Source organism: Hypanus sabinus, chromosome 2, assembly GCF_030144855.1.
Source record: "Hypanus sabinus isolate sHypSab1 chromosome 2, sHypSab1.hap1, whole genome shotgun sequence".
NCBI lineage: Eukaryota > Metazoa > Chordata > Chondrichthyes > Myliobatiformes > Dasyatidae > Hypanus > Hypanus sabinus.
In genome coordinates, this window is record NC_082707.1 from 31,677,607 (window position 1) to 31,701,870 (window position 24,264).

The 24,264-nt window shown below is 42.0% G+C and overlaps 1 protein-coding gene across 1 annotated transcript in view; it reads left to right on the forward strand.

Annotated features, from left to right (window-relative positions):
• Positions 1–397: 397 nt before the first annotated feature.
• Positions 398–24,264, forward strand: part of LOC132403307 (collagen alpha-4(IV) chain-like) — a 47,501-nt gene continuing 23,634 nt past the window's right edge. The window contains exons 1-7 of the mRNA XM_059986762.1: positions 398–490; positions 7,051–7,158; positions 8,528–8,686; positions 13,827–13,934; positions 17,638–17,749; positions 18,884–19,018; positions 23,938–24,054. Coding sequence (XP_059842745.1) covers positions 431–490; positions 7,051–7,158; positions 8,528–8,686; positions 13,827–13,934; positions 17,638–17,749; positions 18,884–19,018; positions 23,938–24,054 — 799 coding nt within the window. The 5' untranslated portion in view covers positions 398–430. The remainder of the gene's footprint in view (positions 491–7,050; positions 7,159–8,527; positions 8,687–13,826; positions 13,935–17,637; positions 17,750–18,883; positions 19,019–23,937; positions 24,055–24,264) is intronic.

The window sequence follows — 24,264 nt, forward strand, 5'->3', positions numbered from 1 at the left end:
GTAAGACAAACCTAAGCCCGCAGAGCTATAAAACGATCTTTTGGACTTCCTGAGAAACTGTCCCACTATCCCTGGGAACAGAGAAGATATTTTGGATTGATAGTTATATTGAACAAAATGCATGCGCACACATGAATCTGCTTTATGATTAACACTGTAATTGATGTCAGGTATTGATTGGAGGCTTAATTATGCGGGCGTTCAGAGCATTGTCCAATGATCCACATCAGCACAGCTCAATAGAAACATGAATGATCTTACAATGGCTTGGCAACGTGTAATACCACTTCATTGTTATCTCATTCATTTGGAATAATCTTGTGCCTAATCACTATTTCCTACATGTGTTAAAAGGAGAAATCTGCTGAGTATTTTAACATTTTTTTCTTTTGCATTTGTGCACTTGTCTTTCACCAATATCCTCACATGAATGGATACTACCTCCGACTGCTTGGTATTTGCCCTTATGAACTTACTCCAGGTCCTACAGGTGAGCACTCACACTGATTAATTAAATATATATTTTTTAAACTAACTTCATTTGTCCTATGTACATTGAAACGTACGGTGAAATGTGTCATTTGTGTCAATGAGCAACAAAGTTCATAAGACCGTAAGATACAGGAGCAGAATTAGGCCATTTGATCCATTGGGTCCACTATTTCAATGTGGATGATCCATTTTTCCTCTCAGCCCCAATCTTATACCTTGTCCTCCCCTAACCCCCACACACCACCATATCCCTCCATGCCTTGAACAATCTATCAACCTCTGCCTTAAATGTACATAAAGATTTGGCCTCCACAGTTGCCTGCGGCAAGGAGTTCTACAGATTTGCTACTCCCTGGCTAAAGAAGTTCCTCTTCATTTCCATTCTGAAAGGATGCATCTCTTTTCTGAGGCTGTATCCTCTCCTACCATAGGAAACATTGTCTCCACATCTACTCTATCAAGGCGATTCAACATTTGATAGGTTTCAATTAGGTCACCCTTCATTCTTCTAAATTCCAAGATCAAACACTCTTCATATGACAAGCCATTCAATCCTGGAGCCAATTTCGTGAGCTTCCCTTGAAACTTCTCCAGTGTCAGCATACCCTTTCTAAGGCAAAGGGCCTAAAAATGCTCACAATATTCTAAGCGAGGCCTCACCAGTGCTTTATAAAGCCTCAACATTGTGTGTTTGCTTTTATGTATATTCTGGTCCTCTTGAAATGAATGCCAACATCACATTTGCCCTCCTGACCACTGACTCAACCTGCAAAGTAACCTTTAGGGAATCCTGCACAATACCCCAAGTCCCATTGTGCCCGAGATTTTTGAGTTTACTCTCCACTTAGAAAATAGTGTACCCTTTTATTTCTTTTACCAAAGTGCATGGCCATATGCTTCCCAACACTGTATTCCATCTGCCACTTCTTTGTCCATTCTCCTAATCTATCTAAGTCCTTCTGCAGTCTCTCTATTTCCATAAAACTACCTTCCCCTCCACCTATCTTCATATCATTGGCAAACTTTGCAACAAGGCCAACAATTCCATCATACAAGTCATTGCATATAATGTGAAAAGAAGCAATCCCAAAGCAGATCCCTGTGGAAGACCACTAGTCACCGGCAACCAACCAGAAAAGGTTTCCTTCATTCCCACTCTTTGCCTCCTGCCAATCAGTCACTGCTTTATCCATGCTAGAATCTTCCCTATAACACCATGGGCTCGTAACTTGTTAAGCAGCCTCATGTGTGCACCTTGCATAGGCCCTCGGAAAATCCAAATACACAACATCAACTGTTGTCTATCCTGCTTGTCATTCTTTCAAAGAATTCCACGAGATTTGTCAGGCAGGGTTTTCCCTTAAGGTAACTATGCTGACTACGGTCTGTTTTATCATTGCTTCCAAGTACCCCAAAGCCACATCCTTAACAATCATTCCAACCACTGTCAGACTAACTGGCCTGTTGTTTCCTTTCTTCTGCCTCTCCCTCCCTTCTTGAAGAGTGGAGCAACAGTTGCAATTTTCCAGTCTTCTGGAACCATTCCAGAATTAGTGACTCCTGAACGATCATCTCTAGTGCCTCCACAATCTCTTCAGCCACCTCTTTCAGAACCCGGAGGTATAGTCCATCTGGTCCAATTAACTTATCTATCTTCAGACCTTTCAACTTCCCAAGCACCTTCTCCCTAGTAGTGGCAACTTCACACACTTTATCTCTAATGCCTGGAACTTCCACCATACTGTTAGTGGCTTCCAGTGAAGACTTGCAAAATACTTATGCAGTTTGTCTGCCATGTCCTTGTTTCCCATTACTATCACTCTGGCATCGTTTTCCAGAGGACTGATATCCACCTTTGCTTCTCTTTTATATCTTATCTACCTGAAGAAACTTTTGGTATCTCCTTTAATATTATTGGCTCACTTATTTTCATTTTCCATCTTTTTCTCCTTTCTGACCTTTTTAGTTCCCTTCTGTTGGTTTATAAAAGCTTCCAATCCTCCAACTTCCCGCTAATTATTCCTCTGTTATATGCCTTCTCTTTGGTTTTTATGTTGCCTGTGCCTTCTTTTATCAGCCACTGTTGTGTCATCTTACCTTTGGAATACTTCTTCCTCTTTGGGATGTATATATCCTGTGCCTTCCGAACTGCTTCCAGAACTTCCAGCCATTGATACTCTGCCATCATCCCAGCCAGTGTTCTTTTCCAATCAATTCCGGCCAACTCCTCTGTCATAATTCTGTATGTAATTTCCTTTACTCCACTGTAATACCGATACATCTGACATTAGCTTCTCCTTCTCAAATTTCAAAGTGAAGTTGATCATATCAAGATCACTAGCTGCTAAGGTTTCTTTTACCTTAAGCTCTCCAATCAATTCTGGTTCATTACCCAGCGCTCAATCCAGAATAGTCGAACCTCTTGTGGGCTCAACTGTAAGCTGTTCTCAAAAACCATCTCATAGGCATTCTAGAAATTCCCCTTCTTGGGATCCAGCACCAACCTGATTTTCCAAATCTAACTGCTTATTGAAAACCCCTGTGACAATTGTAACGTTACACTTTTGGCAAACATTTTCTTTCTCCCATTGTAACTTGTGGACTACATCCTTATTACTGATTGGGGGCCTGTATACAACTCCCATAAGGGTCTTTTTACCTTACAGTTTCTTAGCTCTACCACAATGATTCAACACCTATGTCATTTCTTTTTAATGATTTGATTTCATTTTTAATCAACAAATCTGAGCCACCTCCCTGCCTAACTGCCTCATCCTTTCGATACAATGTGTATCCTTGGACATTAAGCTTCCACCTACAATTTTTCGGCCATATTTTAGTGATGTCTACAACATCATACATGCCAATCTGTAGCCATGCTACAAGTTTATCTACCTTGTTCCATACACTGCACCCACTCAAGTATAACGCCTTCAGTCCTGTATTTGCCCTTTTTTGATTTTATCTGCCTTTTACATTGCAACTCATCCTGTTGACTGTAATTTTGCCTTATCATCAGCTTCTCCTTACTAGCACATTGGCTCTGTTTGTAAAACAGCTACCTCACCTTCAGCACTATCACTCCAGTTCCCATTCCCCTACCAAATTAGTTTAAATTCACCTGAACAACTCTAGCAAGCCTGTCCGCAAGGATATCGGACCTCCTTAGGTTAAGGTGTAACCTGTTCCATTTGTACAGGCTGTACCTTCCCCAGAAGAGATCCCAATGCTGCTTAAACCTAAATTCTTGCCCCCTGCACCAATTCCTCAGTCACTCATTCACCTGCTGAATTATCCTATTCTTATCTTCACTGGCATGTGGCACAAGCAGCAATCCAGATATTACTACTCTGGAGGTCCCTGATTTTCAGTTTTCTATATAGCTCCCTAAAATCTCTCTTCAGGACCTCCTCACCATGTCTAACTGTATTATTCGTGCCAATATGCACCAAAACTCTGGCTACTCACCGTTGCCTTTGAGAATGTCATGGATCCTGGCACCTGGGAGGCAACATACCATCTGGGTGTCTCTATCGTGCCCACAGAACCTGTCTCTGTTCCTCTGACTAAGGTATCTCCCATCAACACTGCAGTCCTCCTCAGCTCTCTGCTCTTCTGGCCAGACTCAGTGTCAGAGCCCCGGTCATTGTGGCTCACCCCCGGTAGGTCTCCCCCTCAGCAGTCTCTAAAGTTGTATGCTTATTATTGAGATTCCGGGGATGTGGTTGGGGCAGGCTGAAAGTGTTTCTCTTCATAACCCACTCTGGGCATGTGCAACTAAGTTCAACTTTGCTGCCAATCACATGTATACAGCTAAACAAAATAATGTTCCTCTGGGACCAAGGTGCAAAATACAGTACAACAATCACATACTGCACATCAAATAATATTAACAGAAACATTCTGTCGATGTACAAATTGACATAAAGTGCATAAACGACATAGAGTTAATTATATAACAAAATAATGCTACTGGTGCTGTCATAACTAATGTGTACTGGATGGTAGCAGGATGTTCAGAAGTTTCATAGACTTGGGAAGAAGCTGTTACCCAGCTTAACAGCCTTGTTTTTGTACTGTGGTACAATATGTGTGACTATTGGCTTACCCACATTACTCTTTTGTACTTGTAGTTGTTTTGTGAGAATGTGCAAAGAATAGCTCAGTGTAGCTTACCCACCCCTATCCCTGTCGCGCCCCTTCTGTTTGAGCGTAGGGCAAATGTCAGAGGTGGGTTTTTACTTAGAGAGAGAGGTGCCAAGAGTGCACTGCTGGGTGGGCACATGGATGTAAGAAAATGGAGGGTAATGGGAACGTTTAGATTGATCATGGAGCAGATTTATATCAGTCAGCACTGAAGGTCCCTATACTGTGCTGAACTGTTCTCTGTTCTCTGTGGGCGCATTGCAGGGACCCTTGTGAGCACGGGCTCGTTTTGCAGAATTCCTCCTCCAGTCATAGCAAACCACGGGATTTCTCCTTTAAATGGGATTTCTTCCATTGCATCTCCTTCCCCAACTTGTTCTAAAATCAACACTGCAGAATATTTGTAATGCTATTATGTCCACAAGACATTGGAGCCAAATTAGGCCATTGGGCCTGTGGAGTTCGCTCGATCATTCCATCAATACTGATTTCATTTTTTATGTCTGGAAGTGACAACGGACAGGTTAATTTGTTAACAAAATATGGGGTCACTGAAGGAAAGTGCATATATAAAAGGAATGGATCAAATTGTCAGGATCAAATCCTCCTGCCTCTAACAAGTGGCCCTCTTCCTCCCAGTTGTGACAGATGATGCTGAAGGACTGATGTGTTCTTCTTCTTTTCTGTGTTATTTTCCAAAATGTAAGTTATTTATACAATGTGCAGTTGTAGAATATAGATATGAATTTGCTGCCTAACAACATTTTTGTACTAATTATACAATATTTACACTATGGTCTCAGTGTTGCTTTCCTGACAAGCAAAACTGATGTTTCAGCAAAATGTGTGTGGATGCTGGATTATGCTAACGGTAGGAGCAGAGAATCTGTCTTGTCCCCAGTCACATGAAAGGAGAGACTAGGGATTGTTCAATTCAGTCAGATCATGCTTTTCTATTTGTCCTGCCTTAGGAAACTGTGTGTGTCGAACAGCTTTGACGAAAAACGTTAATCAGGCCGCAGTCCACTCAAAAAGTCCTCGGGGAAAATTGAGGAAAATTGCTGGTGGATCCCATTGCAGGGACCTCTAAATGGATTTTCAACTTGCCAGGATTGTTATACAAGCACCAAGACTTTCCTCTTCCCTTGTCTGTGAGATAAATATAACATTCAATGATAGACGTTATCCCAATTAGTTTCGGAGCTCTGTCTACCCTACCTACTCATCCTACTAAAGTTTGGACAGGAGTTTTAGCTTTCACCAGGTCAATAAAACAACAGCTGCTTTTATCGTCATCGCACCTTATCATTTAAAGGCCTTCTGCAGGAAGCACATTAACTATTTTTCAAGCACCTCCACTCCATTAATCAAAAGTGGGATTTCCTGGTGGCCAACCATTTTAATTCCTTTTCTCACTTCCATTCCAACATGTTGGTTCATGGCCTCCTCTTGTGCCGTGCTAAGGCCACCCTCTGGGCAGGGGAGCAACACCTCATGTTCCATCTAGATAACCTCCAACTTGATGGCATGGATATCAATTTCTCCTTCTGGTTAAAACAATCACTCTTTGTCTATTGCCCACTCTGGCCTCTTACTGAGTAGGACACACGTAGGCTTCTCTTTGTGTATAACCTGGACAATTTTACTGTACACACCTGGGCACCTCTGAGTGTACAACATGGACATTCCAGAACTAATTCTATACTACATACCTGGGCATCTCTGCATGCGCAACATTGATGCTCTAGAACCACTTCTACAGTATACACCTGGACATCTCTGTGTGCACAACATGGATGTTCTTGAACTAATTTTATACTACATGCTTGGGCATCTCTGTGTGCACAACATGGATGTTCCAGCACCATTTCTACAATACATGTGTGGCCGTCTCTGCATGCACAAGATGGATGTTCCAGAACTAATTCTATACTACATACCTGGGCATCTTTGTGTGCACAACATGGATGTTTCAGAACTAATTTTAGAACACAAGCACAAATGACACTGTTACATTTAACAATCAGTTTTAGATTAAAAAAAATATCTTGCACTACCAAAAAAATTGGCAAAACATCTGTATTTATCAATTAGGTTTATAGAGTTATAGAAAAGTAGCAGGCCTATGGCTCAACTTGTCCATGCCCAATCATTTAAACTGTCTACTTCCATGGACCTGCAGCAGGACCGTACCCCTAATTATCCCTACCATTTATGTACCTATCAAACCTTCTCTTAAACGTTGAAATCAAGCTCGCGTGCACTTGTGCTGGCAGCTCATTGCACACGCTCGTATTTTGAATTTGGTGTCCAAATACAAAATGTGTAACAACGACATGGCTGTTCTCTGAATACATTAGTTATTAGGAATATTATCTCAGTACCACCACTAAATTGGGATTATAATTACAGGCATATGTGGGCCACCTGGACCTCCAGGCCCAAGAGGACCGTCTTGCCATATTGTATCATATGGACCTCCTGGAGATGAAGGCCCACCAGGTCTTGAAGGTCCACCAGGTAGGACATCACTTGCCAAGCTATACATCTAAATAAAAGACTTTTCATTACTCTTGTCTCAAGACCTTATTATGGGAGTTGACTATTTAAATAGCCTCTAACACATTGGGGGCACTTTTAACCTTACACTACTGTTGCAAACACAATAGGAAAAGACCAGTGCTGATTACCGTAGCAGATGATTTTTGCCTTTGATTGAAATCAGTCAATTAATATTGTGTAAAAAGGCTGTTCTGTTTGATCCTGTGTGTGTCCTGCCTGGCAAGTGTGGCTGAAATCAGATTATGTCAATTGAACACACTGAAATTGGATCTTCTCCCTCTGCCCTCTGCTGGTGATATGCAAATATATGTTGAATTTTGACAGAGCTGGGAAATTGCTGGTTTAATACGTTTGTGGTGTAAAATGGATGTGTCTGCAAGAACAGTACATGATAACTTTGGGGATTATCATTGTATGGGTATTAAGGGATTCAAAAAAAGGTTTAAGTTTGTATTGAACAGTACACACACAATGCTGGAGGAAATGCTCGATTTCAACATTGAAGTGAAGTTTAGATAGGTATATGGGGGTAAGTGTATGGAGGGTTTTGGTCCTGGTGCAGGTCAATGGGAGTAAGCAGTTTAAATGGTTTTGGCATTGTCTAGATGGGCCAAAGGGCCTGTTTCTATGCTGTACTTTTCAATGACTATGACTATAACTCATCAAATCAGACATCTTCTAAGAAGGGGAATAAGCTAAGACCCTTCATTAGGACTGGAAAGGAAGGGGGTAGAATCCTGAATAAAAAGGCAGAGAGGGGTTGGAGTACAAGCTGGCTGGGTAGAGATGAAGGGATAATAAATCAGCCATAATGAAATGGCGGAGCAGACTCAACAGAGCCAAATGTCCTAATTCTGCTCCTTTGTCTTATAGTTCTATGAAACCAGAAGAGGGGGAAGGTGTGGATTAAGTGAGAAGCAGGGATGTGAAAGGTGAAAGAGGCAAAGGGTTAAAGAAAAAGGAATCTAATTGGAGAAGACCATGGGAAGGGGGTAGGGGAGGTAAATATCAGAAGTTAGAGAAATCAAAGTTCATGCCATCAGGTTGGATTATGAAGTGTTGCTCCTCCATCCTGAGTTTAGCCTCAATGTGGCTGTAGAGGAGTAAACCTCCTGTGGCTTTGTAGTGGTATTGGAATAGGCGCTAGAGGAGCCATGGTGTTAGGAATAGTACCCAATCGGCCTTAGTAATCAGGCATTGATGTAGCACCGTCCATGACCCATGTTATGGTACTAAGTGGGATCAGTAGAGTTTACATTATCTACATACTCAGATTATCTGCCTAATCTTTCACATTCAGTAATTTGTCCTTCTTTGCTGCTTACAGGTTCCCTTGGTTTGCCAGGTGATCCAGGCTCTCCCTGTATCCCACTCAGAGGCGATCCCGGAGACCCGGGTGCAACAGGAGAAAATGGTCCTCAAGGCCCACCTGGGGAGCAGGGTACATGTGGATATAATGGCCCTCCAGGGCCACCAGGTCCAAAAGGTATTTCAACTTTAATTCTAACATTTTGTTAATATGGGCTTGTGATATATGAATAACCAAATTTCATTGTTGACTCCAAAACACATTAACAAAGTTTTGTAAAAGCTGATAGATTGTAGAGAACAATTTGTTATCAATTGCAGCGGGACATTGATAGGATGCAAAACTGGGCTGAGAAGTGGCAGATGGAGTTCAACCCAGGTAAATGTGAGGTGGCTCATTTTGGTTGGTCAAATATGATGGCAGAATATAACACTGTAAGACTCTTGGCAGTGTGGAGGATCAGAGGGATCTTGGGGTCCAAGTCCATAGGACACTCAACGCTGCTACACAGGCTGACTCTGTGGTTAAGAAGGCTTACGGTGCATTGGTCTTCATCAACCATGGGATTGAGTTTAAGAGCCGAGAGGTAATGTTGCAGCTATATAAGACTCTGGTCAGACCCCACCTGGAGTACTGTGCTCAGTTCTGCTTGCTTCACTACAGAAAGGATATGGGAACCATAGAAAGGGTGCAGAGGAGATTTACAAGGGTGTTGCTTGAATTGGGGAGCATGCCTTATGAGAATAGGTTGAGTGAACTCGGCCTTTTCTCCTTGGAGTGACGGAGGATGAAAGGTGACCTGATAGAGCTATACAAGATAATGAGAGGCACTGATCATGTGGATAGTCAGAAGCTTTTCCCTAGGGCTGAAATGGCTAGCATGAGAGGGCATAGTTTTAAGATGCTTGGAAGTAGGTACAGAGGAGATGTCAAAGGTAATTTTTCTTACACAGAGAGTGGTGAATGCGTGGCATGGGCTGCCGATAGCAGGGGTGGAGGCAGAAACAATAGGGTATTTTAAGAGACTCTTGGATAGGTACATGGAGCTTAGAAAAGTAGAGGGCTATGGGTAACCCTTGATAGTTCTAAGGTAAGGACATATTTGGCATGGCTTTGTAGGCCAAAGGGCCTGTATTGTGCTTTAGGTTTTCTGTGTTTCTATAACATACGATCAGTGGCTGCTTTATTTGGTACACCTGTACACCAGCTTGTTAATGCAAGTATCTAATCAACCAATCATGTGGCAGCAACTCAATGTATAAGAGTTTGCAGACATGGTCAAGAGGTTCATTTGTTGTCCAGACCAAACATCGGAATGGGGAAGATATGTGATCTAAGTGATTTTGACTATGGAATGATTGTTGGTGCCAGATGGAAGAGTTTGAGTATCACTGGACAACAAACTTTTCAAAAGTGTTGTTCCTCAGAATTTTTCTTTGTTTATGATAGACTGCTTGAAGATAAATACAAATATAATTTCAGACTACTTGCATCATGTAGGAATTTGGAGAAACAACAAATTAACTTTTATTGAATATAATGTGTTTAATTGCATAATGTTGCTGATACTTTGCAATACTTCAACTAAGTTAAAAATATTTTGTTAACAATTTTCATTTGTACTCAGTGTCTGAGACTTTTCGCTTATGTGTCCAACAATAATTTGCCAGCATTGATGGATTCCAGCTGTCCTGGTATCTTTTCTCCATGACTGCAATGTCCCGGTGAAACCTTTCACCATGCTTGTCACTAACAGCACCAGGATTTGCAGGAAGTCTAAATGGGAATGCAGAAAATGAATCTTCAGTGACATGTTGCATTTCATGGTGTTATATGCTTGAAGCATGCTTTCAACCAGCTGCATGTAGTTTGGTGCTCTGTAGATGCTGAGAAAAATTTGAACAACTTCCTTGAATACCTTCCATGTGATTTTCTCCAATCCCACCAGAAATTCTTCACATTGCCTGTCTGATTTGTGGACCAACAAAATGCTTTCCTTAATCTTGGCATTAGTTATTCTGGGAAGCCTCTGTCTCAAATATCAAAATTTTTCATAGAAATTTTTGTGCCTGGTGATAGCAAATTCTATCCCTACAGTTCTGAACCTAATAATTATCACAAAAACTTGTCCTGCCATGCAGCAGCCATGCCGCCTAAGCACGCCCAAGCATGCCTGGATAAGATAGGAAACTTTCTAACTTACATTGTAGGCAACATTTTAATTGACCTGAATTATGAATTGAAATAATAAACATAAGTTTAATTTAAAATGGGAAATTTCACGGTGATTTTCATGATCAGTAGCCCAAAATTCATAAGATACACCTAAAGGTACTCAGGAAGCAAAATCTTTGTTATCTAGTGGTATATTAGAAACTGCTGATCTCATGGGATTTTCACGCACAACAGTCTCTACAGTTTGCAGAGAATAGTGTGGAAATCAAACAAAAAAAGGTGAGCAGCAGTTCAGTGGATGAAAATGCCTTGTTAATGAGAGAGTTCAGACAAGAATGGCTAGACTGGTTTAGCTGACAGGAAGGCAACAAGAACTCAAATAACCAGGCATCACAACAGTGGTGTGTAGAAGAGCATTGGCAAATACACAACTCATCAAACCTTGAAGTGGATGGGCTATAGCAGCAGAAAACCATGAAAATCTACTCAGAGGCCTCTGTATTAGGAACAAGAGCTACCTAATAAAGTGGCCACTTTGTGTATAAAATTGCTATGTTATGTTTATCGTTGCTTATCCCAACACAACTCTCGGTGTCACAAATCTTTCATTGCTTCAGATATTTCCCCCATTCTTTTTCTTTTCATTAAATGGTTTTTACCAAAGGCTCTCCCTGTTGTGCACAGATCATTCTCCTAGTGTCTGTCAGTTGAATTAATGCTTTTTTCTCTGTGGATTGTCCCATTCAAGGAAATATGTTTTCATGCTCCCAGAAGTAACGTTTAACTAAAAACTTCATAAAAGTTTCTCTTGGCCTTCAGTGTGGAAATGATTCAGCCACTTTAGTTTGTGTGTGCTCAAAACCGCTTTCCCATTTCATTATAATGTTCCTAATGAATATATCATAACTACTTCAGGTTTTTTTAAACTTTTAGTTTCTGTTCTTTTTATAGAAACTTTTCATATTGGGTTTTTAATTAGAAGTTCAGTCCATTTATTATTGAAGTATATTTACATTATACTACCTTGAGATTTGTCTCCTTACAGACAGCCACAAAACAAAGGAACTCAATAGAACCCATTTTAAAAAAGACTGATAAACACCCAATGTGCAGAGAGAGAGAGAGAGAGAGAGAGAGAGAGAGAGAGAAAGTATAGTGCAAAAATAAAAGTAAGCAAATAGCATACAGAATGAAAGTGAGTCCTCAGACATGAAGCCCGGTGTAGGCGCACCATCTCAGCCTCGGTTTAGCAGACAGCGGAGTAAATGTTATGAAGCAATTGGAGCAGACCCAAATTACTGTTTGAAGTTCTGATGTAAATATTGCAAAATGTTTGTGATCAATGAAAAATTACCATTGATGCAACACTTATTATCCTGACTATTCAAAATTGAGGCTGACCAATACTATGTAGATCTTTTGTCTTCTATTCCGAAACCCTAGTTTTAGCCATAATTAGCACTAGACTAGTCCACAGGAATGGGAATGGCTTTCATATAAGAGCTAATTAGAAAGTTGAAGCCAGAGTCTCTGCTATTTCATCTGTAAATCACTCAACAGACAATGGTGACCAGGACCAGGAGACAAGTGTCCTTGGATCTCAGCTGTTCTAGATAAAATCTGACTGCCAGCTCTGAGCATAACAGCACTGAATTACCTGTGTTAGGCCCTGAATGAACCGTACAAGTCATGTTCTCAGCATTATTTATTTTTGTATTTTTTAAGTTTATTTTCATGATTTGTTTTTGTTGCACATTGCCTATTTGTCTGTCTTTGTTTATGTATAGTCTTTTTCCATAAATTCAATTGTATTTCTTTATTTTCCTGTAAATGCCTTCTAGAAAATGAATCTCAAGATAGTGTATGGTGATGTATACGTTCTTTGATAATTTTACTTCGGACTTTGAATGTTGAATTTTGGATCCGGTGCACACAGGAGAGTAATAATCCAATCACAAGCAAGACAAAATCTGCAGATGCTGGAAATCCAAGTAACACACACAAAATGCTGGAAGAATTCTGCAAAGTCCCTTCCAGGGAAACCAACCCTGAAGAAGTTTGACAGGAAAGGAGTGGAGGGTTATGGGCTGAGTGCGGGTAGGTGAGACTAGGTGAGATTAAGGGTTCAGCACGGACTAGGAGGGCCAAGATGGCCTGTTTCCGTGCTGTGATTGTTATATGGTTATATGGTTGTTTAAATCTTCTCTCCGACGGGATTCCAGTGAAACCCTCTCTCACTGGTCCCCCTCTGTGATCCCCGCAACTCTCACCTATCACCTGGTGTTGCTCTCTACCCTCCCCTCACCTTTTAAATCTACTCCTCAGCTTTTTTTCTCCATCCTACCAAAGGGTTTAAGCACTGGCTGGTGGCGTAATGGCATCAGTGCTGGATTTCGTGGTGAGAGGTTCAGAGTTCGAATCTGGCCGGCTCCCTAGCAAGCTTTCCATCCGTGATTGGGTTGAGTGTCGAGCTAGCAACTCGACCTCAATAAAACATTTTTAAAAAACCTGCAGAGTGATGGGGTCCACCAAAACACACCGTACGATGAGCATACCAAAAGCTTGTCATGACGGTGCCCCAACACACAAGGGCTTACACGCACACTAAAATGTCGACTGTACTCTTTTCCTAGATGATGCCTGGCCAGCATTCTGTGTGTGTAGCTGTCTACTTTCAGACCTCTCTATAAAAGTTAAATGTCCTCTTGAGCCACTCATACATTCTTGCTTTCACCACCATGTATTTAAAATACTCTTAATGTCTGTACCATTATTTATTCAACACAATCATGCCCTTTCCTTTAAGTAATCTTCTCTTTTTACAGAGAGAACAAGAACTTATGACAATTGAGAGAGTTCACCAAACCACATTGCAGGGGTTCTCTGCATTTTCTTCTGCCAGTGTTCAAGCTGAGTTCTCACTAGCAGCTGGCTGTCACCAGAGCCAAACTCTTGCTACACACTTTGCCAAAAGCAATGCATCCAACTGCATCTGAAGACAGACTCAGTCCTAAATCTTAACTTGGGGTTGCTCCATTCATATTACTGCACCCCCTTAATTGGAGTTGTTTCAAAAAATCAGGGTGACTGCTCTTTATTCTGTATTTTGTGATTCAGATACCAGTCTTTGTTTATTGCTCAGGTGAAAAGGGAGAGCAGGGGTTTGCAGGCTACCATGGGCTCGATGGACCTCCAGGAATGCCGGGTGACCAAGGAGAACGAGGTGCACCAGGTCTCAAGGGGCTTCCAGGTAAGGAACTTTTCAATCACTTTCTGAACTTAGATTAATAGAGCACTACAGCACTGAAATAGGTCCTTTAGCCTATCTAATCCATGCTTGAGCTGTTATTCTGCTTAGTCCCATCAACCTGCACCTGGAACATAACCCTTCCATCCATGTACCTATTCAAACATCTCTTAAATGTCAAAATCAAACACATCAACTATTCTGCTGGCAGCTCATTCCACACTCCTAACACCCTCTGAGTCACCCTCATGCTTCCCCTTAAATATCACATCTTTCACCCTTAACCCATGACCCTTAGATCTACTCTCACCCAACCTCAGTGGAAAAAAAGCCCACTTGCATTAACCCTCATAATTTTGTATGCCTCCATCAAATTTCCCCTAATTTTCCTATACTCTAGCCAAGGTGTCAATTGAAGGAAATAATATATCAATAAAAACAACAGACACATCACAGAATACTGTGACAGTGGGAAAGTGTGTATGGGACTGGAGGAAATAGCAGAGGTACTTAATGAGTACTTTGCTTCATTATTCACTATGGAAAAATATCTTGGCAATTATAGAGATGACGTAGTCGAGTGAAAAGCTTGAGCATGTAGATATTAAGGAAGAGGGTGTGCTGGAGCTTTCGGAAAGCATCAAGTTGGATAAGTGGCCGGGACCGGACGGAATGTACCCCAGGCTACTGTGGAAAGCGAAGGAGGAGATTGCTGAGCCTCTGCAATGATCTTTACATCATCAATAAGGATGGAAGAGGTTCCAGAGGATTGGAGGGTTGCAGATGATGTTCCCTTATTCAAGAAAGGGAGATAGCCCAGGAAATTATAGGCCCATAAGTCTTACTTCAGTGGTTAGTAAGTTGATGGAGAAGATCCTGAGAGGCAGGATTTATGAACATTTGGAGAGGCATAATATGATTAGGAATAGTCAGCATGGGTTTGTCAAGGGCAGGTCGTGCCTTACGAGCCTGATTGAGTTTTTTGAGAGTATGACTAAACACATCAATGAGGGTACAGCCGTAGATGTAGTGTATATGGATTTCAGCAAGGCATTTGATAAGGTACCCCATGCAAGGCTTATTGCGAAAGGAAGGAGGCATGGGATCCAAGGGGACATTACTTTGTGGATCCAGAATTGGCTTGCCCACAGAAGGCAAATAGCGGTTGTAGATGGGTCATATTCTGCATGGAGGTTGGTCACCAGTGGAGTGCCTCTGAGATCTGTTCTGGAACCCCTTCTCTTTGTGATTTTTATAAATGACCTGGATGAAGAAGTGGAGGAATGGTTTAGTAAATTTGCTGATAATGCAAAGGTTGGGGGTGTTGTGGATAGTGTGGAGGGCTGACAGAGGTTACAACAGGACATTGATGGGATGCAAAACTGGGTTGAGAAGTGGCAGTTGGAGTTCAACCAGGATGAGTGTGAAGTGGTTCATTTTGGTAGGTCAAATATGATGGCAGCATATAGCATTAATAGTAAGACACTTGGCAGCGTGGAGGATCAGAGGGGTCCGAGTCCATAGGACACTCAAAGCTGCAATGCAAGTTGGCTCTGTGGTTGAGAAGGCGTACAGTGCATTGGCCTTCATCAATCATGGGATTGAGTTTAAGAGCTGAGAGGTAATGTTGCAACTATGTAGGACCCTGGTCAGATCCACTTGGAGTACTGGGCTCAGTTCTGGTCACCTCACTACAGGAAGGATGTGGAAACCATAGAAAGGGTGCAGTGGAGATTTGCAAGGATGTTGCCTGGATTGGGGAGCATGTCTTATGAGAATAGGTTGAGTGAACTCAGCCTTGGGGCAACAGAGGATGAGATGTGACCTGATGGAGGTGTACAAGATAATGAGAGGCATTGATCGTGTGGATAGTCAGACGTTTTTCCCCAGGGCTGAAATGGCTAGCATGAGAGGGCATAGTTTTAAGGTACTTGGAAGTAGGAACAGAGGAGATGTTAGGGGTAAGTTTTTTATGTAGAGAGTGTTGAGTGTATGGAATAGGCTACCAGTGGCTGTGGTGGAGGCAGATATAATAGGGTCTTTTAAGAAACTCCTGGACGGCTACATGAAGCTTAGAAAAATAGTGGGCTATGGGTAAAACCTAGGTAGTTCTAAGGTAAGGACATGTTTGGCACAGCTTTGTGGGCCAAAGGACCTGCATTGTGCTGTAGGCTTTCTATGTTTCTAATACATTCATTATTGAATCGAAAAAGTATGAAATATCACAGGGGTGTGTAAATATTCATGCTTCCCTGGACATGTGTGAATTCTCCCCCAAACTGCTCCAGTATCATTCTTGCTGAGACCCCTTTCCCGGTTCCCAGTGGCCTGGAAACTGTGGTGCATGCTGGGATAACATTGACATGGTGTGACGGTGAACAGAGTGGTTCCTCTTCCACTGCATCAAAATCCATTCTGCTGGTCGGAAAGGAAAACAGCCATGGGACATTACTTAATTTGCCAATGAGCCACTCAGTATGCTTCTCCTACAGACCTTCTTGGGAATTATCAGTCATTGAATGCTGATGGCGGAAGGTGGTGACTTCAGAAACCAGGTGGTAGGGTGAGGAAGAGAGAAGGCCAGAAATAATATCAAAAGGCTGTAGACTGGGAGCGATGGGATTGAAGGCCGCATCAGGAAAGGGTGGTGCGTGTTGGGATCAGGATGGGACAGGCAGCAGTACTGAGCAAAGAGGAACAAGCAGCTGTGTTGGAAATAGGATTGGCAAAACTAGTTTGACACTGGAAGGAGTGCAGTTTGAGAATATAGACCAGCATCGAGATGTGGGTATTTGGCAGTGGTGTTTGAAGGATAGACTGTGACCTTATTGCTCTTTAAGAGACCTAAAACAACCTCCTCCTTTATCTCAAAATGTCCTATCATATAAATACACCTTGCACTGATCTCCCTATCCTCCGTGTTACTCTCCTTGGTAAATACTGCTGTAAAGTACTCATTTAGGACCTCGCCCACATCCGCCAGATCCAAGCAAATATTCCCCTCTTTATCCTTGAGTGGTCTTTGCTTCTCTCTAGTTATTTTATTTAGAGATACAGTGTGGAAAGGCCCACCATACCGCACTGTCCTGCAAACCAGCGATTTAACCCTAGCCTAATCACAGGACAATTCACATTGACCAATTAACCTACTAACCGGTACGTCTTTGGACTGTGGGAGGAAATCAGGGCACCCAGAGGAAACCCATACGCCATGGGAAGAAAGCATAACCTTTCTTACAGAGGATATTGGAATTGAACAAACTCTGACAACCCAAGCTATAATATTGTTGTGCTAACTGCTACCATGGCGACCTCTTGCACTGGATGTTTGCAAAGAATTGACGTGTAGTAAACTGACTTCCAGCAGCATAGTGCTGAAGAAGATGAGCGGGTCCTCGGGTGCTGATCAGATCTTGGGGATTCAAATGCTTTGGCCCATGTGATTGGCCATCCATATCAGGATCTGGTGCTCATGAGATTGGAGGTAACAATTCTAGCTGGGCAGACTGTGTCTGGCCCACCTGAATAATGTACAAAGCAGGGATAGTTGGTCCAGTTTCTAAAGAGTATTTGCATTAATTTTATCTTTCTTTTGATTTTCATGCTGTGCTTCCTGTTGGTGCTGGATTTGGTGACCTCTGCAGGTGATCCAGGTGAGTTGCGATCAGCGATTGTATAACAACTTGTCGTTTTTCCATTCCTTTAGCACGGCAAGCTGTTGCACGGGAATGTAATCAAACAGAAGTTCTCATTGAATCACAGAGTGACTCGGGGTGTCTTGAGGAGGAGGAGAAGTTCAAAAAGGAATCCCAAAACTTGTAGACTGGACACAGCTAAGGACTTGGTGCAGCTATTAAAATGAGGGCACATAAAAGGGAAAAAATGGAGATATGAGGATTCTGAAGCTGGTGGAGGTTGTATGGTAGGAAGAAGTAAGACCACAGAAACGTTTGAAACTAAGGATGGGTGTTTTAAATTGAGTTATTATGACATAAAAGGCAGCAGAAGGTAAATGGTGAGCAGGACATTCAGATTCAGGTTCATTGTATGCGTTTCTCAGAAGAGCAATGGAATGCTTAACTCTTGAAAACTTAAAGGCCTCAGTGGTATATGAGCCAAGGCAAAGTTGCAGGTAGGTAGTATTAGGGGGAAGCAGGTGGTAGAGTGGATATGTAGTCTGAATGCCGATAGGATGGTTTGGCTCAACCTAAGATAGTTGCCAGAGGCAGGCAGCTGATTGATAGCCAGGAAGAAGGGTTTGTTGTAACAGATGAAGACAAGCAATGTGAATAGCGAAGAAGCAGTGTAACTGATGTTTACTGGAAGTGGCACCTTCTCCCTCTGTGCGGTTGATTCTGTGAGCTTTTACTCGTGCCTGGTCAGTGTTTGGAAAAGTTTTGAACCTGGTTCTCTTGAACAAACTGACTGGAAGTTAGAAATTGGAAATAAGGATCGCAAATGGTGGAACTACTTGGCGAAGTCAGGCAGTGAGGAGGGGGGAGCAGATCTGACACTTCAATATTTCAGTGTCTGTTCCTCCCATCATTGCTGCTGTTTGATTTGCTGAGTATTTCTAGCAGCATCTGTGCTTGTTTCATACATTGTGGTTTTTGGTGTGCAAGAGTTGGTCAGAGAATTTTAAGCTAATCTCCAGCGTTAAAATGGAATGTTATTTTTTACCGTTATTTCTCACCAGCAGAAAACAGAGTAGAGTGGAGAAATCCATCTGATCCTCTTCACTTCCTGGCAGGCAGCTTGTGTTAACATTACCACCTGTTCTATCATAGCTAGTTGCATGGAACTTTTAGCTGAATGGTTTCTTAAGTGATTCTAAGCTTCGCTGCTCTGACTTTTCAGAATTTTGATTCTTAAGTCTGTACAAAAGTTGCATTATTTTTGGGTGTCTTTGATGGCCTGGTCTGTAAGCACCATGTTTGTTGATTGAACTGCAGGCCCTCCTGGTTCCACAATTCTTAACGACACCGTGAACATAGCTGATTACATAGGAGATCCTGGTCCAATGGGGCCACCTGGCTTGCAAGGCAATTCGGGGTCAGACGGCCTGCCCGGCCCTCGTGGCCAGCCAGGTAGGTTCTGATTGGTGTGTACGTTCTATAATGATTGGATAACTCTTAATACGAATTAGGCCAGGGTTACACATAACCAATGGAGGAAGCAATGGAAGTTTCTCTCTCCCTCTGCCATGTGGTTGTCTGATGCAATTCAACAATTCAAGTTTATTCTTGAATGGTGAAACCAGATACCTGCTCCTGTGGTTTCCATCTGTATGGATTGTTCATGAGTTAGCTGTTCCATTGTCCGTTCCTGATGGCCACAGTCACATAATTAGAGAGGGCTTTAATTTCCATTTGTATTATCAGAGCTACCTGCATTTGTGTGGATGTGATTTAGAAATGACATTCATTAATCTGGTTAGGAGATTAAAGACAGAGATTTACTGCCCTGTATCTCTCCCATGGCATGACCTCTTCCTTTTGGCGTCACAAATGTCGCTGGGGTTAAAGCGCTCGAAATTAATGCCTGGTTGCAGAAGACCTTGGGTGACTTGGCATGCTGTTGTGGACGTTGGTGATGGGGGCCTGTTGAATTCCAAGAAGGATGGCAGGTGACTCTTAAAAAGAGTTGAGTAATTTCAAATGGAGTAGCTCAGAACAGGCAATCAAGCAGAGTTAATAGAACAATATATGGGCGACAATACATTATTACATGTCACTTCGCTTTGTTTTGACTTTCCATGTTTTACTCATTTATTGTACAGCCCCCTTTTTAAAAGAATGCTTCATAGAAAACACTTCCTGTATCAAATGGCTTCTTTCCTTGCTGTAACAATACTGCAATTTTATATATTCCACTGTATTAATCAATAACTTACTGGGACTTTAGGTTTAGAAGGTCCTTGTTTTCATCTTTGTTTTTGGGTGTGGGCACAAACTGCATAATCAGCATTTGGAAAACTGATTATGAGGGAAGATCTGTACTTGCAAGGCATTTTTCATTACTGTAAGATGTCATAAAGAATTAGCAAACCAATTTACTGTTTTAGAAGCATGGTCAACAATATGGGAGATGCCATGTTTGTGCAGCAAGGTTTCACAAAATAGCAATAAAATAATGAGCAAACAAACTGTTTCTCATGTTGGGATGGGGTGGGATTGGAAGAAGAAGATTAAATAATTGGCAAAAAAAACCCAGGGAACACTCCTGCTTGTTCAAAAAATCCCACAGAGTCTTCATAGGCTCATAAAGTCAGAAAAGTACAGCAGAGAAACAGGCCTATCTAGTCCGTGCTGAACCATTGAAACTACCTACTCCTACCAAACTGCACTGGGAGCATAACCCTCCATACCTTTCCCATCCAGGTACTGATCTAAACTTCTCTTAAACATTGAAATCAAGCTTGCATCCACCACTTGTGCTGGCAGCTTGTTCCATACTCTCACCACCCTCGGAGTGAAGAAGCTTCCCCTCATGTTCCTCTCAAATTTTTCACCTCTGGTTGTAGTCCCACCCAACCTCAGTGGAAAAAGACTGCTTGCATCTACCCTATCTATACCCCTCGTAATTGTGTATACCTCTAACAAATATCCTCTCAATCTTCTACATTCCAAAGAGTAAAATCCTAACCTATTCAGTCTTTCCTTATAACTCAGGTAGCATCCTTATAAATTTTCTCTGGACTCTTTCAACTTCATTTACATCTTCCCTGTAGGTAGATGACCAAAGCTGCACACAATTCACCACATTAGGCCTCGCCAACATCTTGTACAACTTCAACATATCATGTCCCCTGAGAGAACCTCTAGTTCAGGCAAAATACAGCAGCTGTGATGAGGTAGCGTTCCCTCAGAAAGTTTCTTCAGTGCATATGGGACTTCATGAAGAATACACTCGGGGCTACTTTTTTACGTACAATACTACATCTGCTCATTAGTGCAAATACTTAATCAGCCAATCATATGGCAGCAACTCAATGGATAAAGGCATGCAAACATGGTCAAGAGGTTCAATTGTTGTTCAGACCAAATATCGGAATGTGGAAGAAATGTGATCTAAGTGATTTGGACGATAGACTGTTTGCTTGACTGTGGAATGAGACAAAAACCACCCAGACAGGGTGGAAAAATAAAAAAAGCAAACTGTGAGAGGCAGTTCCATGGGCAAAAATGTCAGTGGAGAACTGCCTAATTGGTTTGAGTTGACAGGAAGGTGACACTATTCCAACTCTGGTGTGCAGAAGAGCATCTCTGAATGCACAATATGTCGAACCTTGATGTGGATGGGCTATAGCAGCAGGAGACCATGAGCATGCAGAAATACATGCAGTGGCCACTTTATTAGGTATGTCCTGTACATACTAAGATGGCTGCTGTGTGTGTGCTGGTGAGATGTACTGTTGTTTGAACCAACATCCAGAAAGTGTTCTTAAGCAGCTAGGCCAAGCTATCAGTGGCTGCAATCAGCATCCCAAGTGACTGAAGCTATAAATAAAAAGCATCCGCCGGCCACTCAGGCAGCTTTTTCTTGTGAGCTTTATCTGAAGGGGACATGTGGCACACATTCATGCACGTGTGAGTTACTGGAAGATGTAATCAGTCAGAATGTTACAGGAAATTGAAATAAAACTACTGCAGTTACTGGAAATCTAAAACAAGGCTATTGTTGGCCTTCTCGAAGTGGGAAGCCTGCCTGCTGGGCACTGGGTTAAAGTAGGTGCAAGCACAAATATCCCTGTCAAATGAATCGGAGACTTAGCTTCTGGAGAACAGTAAATATATAACTAACTATTAAATACTTTTAAACGCTTTTTAAGTTTTTTTAAAAATACATTCCAAATAGTATGTTTTTGTTTGTGCATGTCAGAACTATTCTAAAACAAAAAACTTCTCCAAATACATTGATGTTGTTGAGAGCTCTGAGCCCTGGGTATGGGTTTCATTGTCTATTCTGTGACCGTAGTAGGCTACCTATGCTGAGGTCGTCCTGGGCACCACTCTGCCAGAGGAGCCTGGCTCTGACTGAAACCTGAGTCTGGGGTCATGATAGAACAAATAGCATGGTGTAAGGGCAGATGGCCGGCGGCATTTGGGGCAATTATGCTCGGGGCGCAGGAATTCGAGTTCAATCCCTGTGTCCTCTTGGTACCCATGGAATATGTGGGTTTTTTGTGCCACAGTCCAAAGGCATGGAGAGTCGGTTAGTTGGCCATTGTAAATTGTCCCGTGATCAGATTAGGGTTAATTCGGGGTCGCTGGGCCGTGTGGCTTGAAGGGCGGTAAGGGCCTTATTGTGCTCTGTATTGCTAATTAAAAATAAATAAATAAAATGGAAAATCTTCTAGGATTCCCCATTGGCTCAAAGGAAAACGCTGTCCTGCGACTGACCTTGCAGTTTCTAATAAAGTCTAAACTGAATGGAACGCATTGAAGTACTATGGTAGCATCGTGGCTGTGCTACCAGACTAACAGCTGGAATTCTGGGCCATTTATGCAGAGATTGAGGCCCACCACAGCAGCTGGGGAGTTCAAGCACAAGTAATAGAATAAATCTGGAATTCAAACCAGTTGGTAATGGTAAATATGAAACAACCAGATTGTTGTAATACCTCATCAGGTTTACTGATAGTCATCAGGGGATGAAATCTGCTATTCTTCTCCAGTCCACTGATACGTGACTCAAAACAGAGCAATGGAATATGGAAAACAAATGTTGATTTTTCCAATGATCTCCTAAATGCATTAAAATATATCTACACTCAGTGGTCACATTATTAGCTACCTCCTGTACTTAACAAAGTGGTCGCTGAGTGCATGCTCATGGTCTTCTGCTGCTGTAACCCATCCAATACAAGGTTTGATAGGTCGTGTATTCAGAGATGCTCTTCTACGCACTGCCTTGGCAATGCATGGTTATTTGAGTTAGTGGCACGTTCCTGTCAGCTTGAATCAGTCTGGCCATTCTCCTCTGACATCTCTCATTAACAAGGCGCTTTTGCCCACAGAACTGCCACTCACTGGATTTTTTTTTTGTTTCTCACACTATTCAGTGTAAAATCTAGATTAGGGGTTCCCGACTCTCTTTATGCCATGTTCCAATACCATTGACCAAGGGGTCTGTGGACCTCATGTTGGGAACCCCTGTTTTATTGACTGTTGTGTGTGAAAATCCCAGGAGATCAGTAGTTTCTGAGATACTCAAACTGCCCTGTATGGCACCAACAATTATTCCACAATCAAAGTCATTTAAATCACATTACTTCCCCGTTCTAATGGTGGATCTGAACAACAACTGAACCTCTGGATCATGTCTGCGTGCTTTTATGCATTGAATTGCTGCTACACGATTGGCTGGTTGGATATTTGCATCAACAAGTAGGTGTATAGGTGTTTCTAATAAAGTGGCCACTGAAAGTACATACCAACTACTGGCGTTACACCTAACGGTTCTTAAGATATAATGGAACATTGCTCTCAGCCCATTTTCACTTTGCTCCTACTAAAAGTTTATTTTTGCCACGTATTTTATCTGCATTTGAACTAAATGAAGAGCTTCTAGCTTGTAAAAAAAACGTGCTCTTCTCTTTCTGATTTGTACTCTACCTTTAGAAGTCCCTTTCTAAGTCCTATTGCCTTTTCCACAAATGTTAATACACACACAAACACTTTCGGGCTATCACACTGATACATGTGCACACACTTGTACACTTGTATACATTAGTGCTTGCTCTTACTCTCATCTTCATGCACCCTTTTGCACTCAAATCAGAGCTTGCAGACTTGTTTCTTCTTTACACCCATGTGCAAGCATACATACTTGTGCAGATATTTTTAGTTTTTTTCCTTCTGATATTCAATGAAATCATTGTAATTAATTCCAAATTTATTGCTAAAATCTGAATGTTATTTTAGAGTTCAATGACCTACAAATTAATGATATTCCAACAAGCCTTGGATAAGTATGTATGTTTCTGTTCTCTGCCTGCCTACAGGGCCCAAGGGGCAAAGAGGCAGACCAGGTGGGCTGGGTCCTGAAGGCCCGGTTGGTCCTCCTGGGCCTCGTGGAGACCCTGGCAAATCTGGGCAACGAGGGATGACTGGAGACCCAGGTGAGGAAGAAAAAAATAACATCGGCTGAGTATTTTACCCAGTAAAAAATAGAGAACTGTTTCATAAAAGAAACTGTCCAAGATGTTTCTTTTTCTGTCATAAACATTCTTTCAAGCATTTTCTGTTGAAATCTTCTTGTATTTAAGGATTTGGTCCTAACCACAGGAAAACATAGTTTCCAATTGCTTGGGATGTGGGAAGGTTGATGA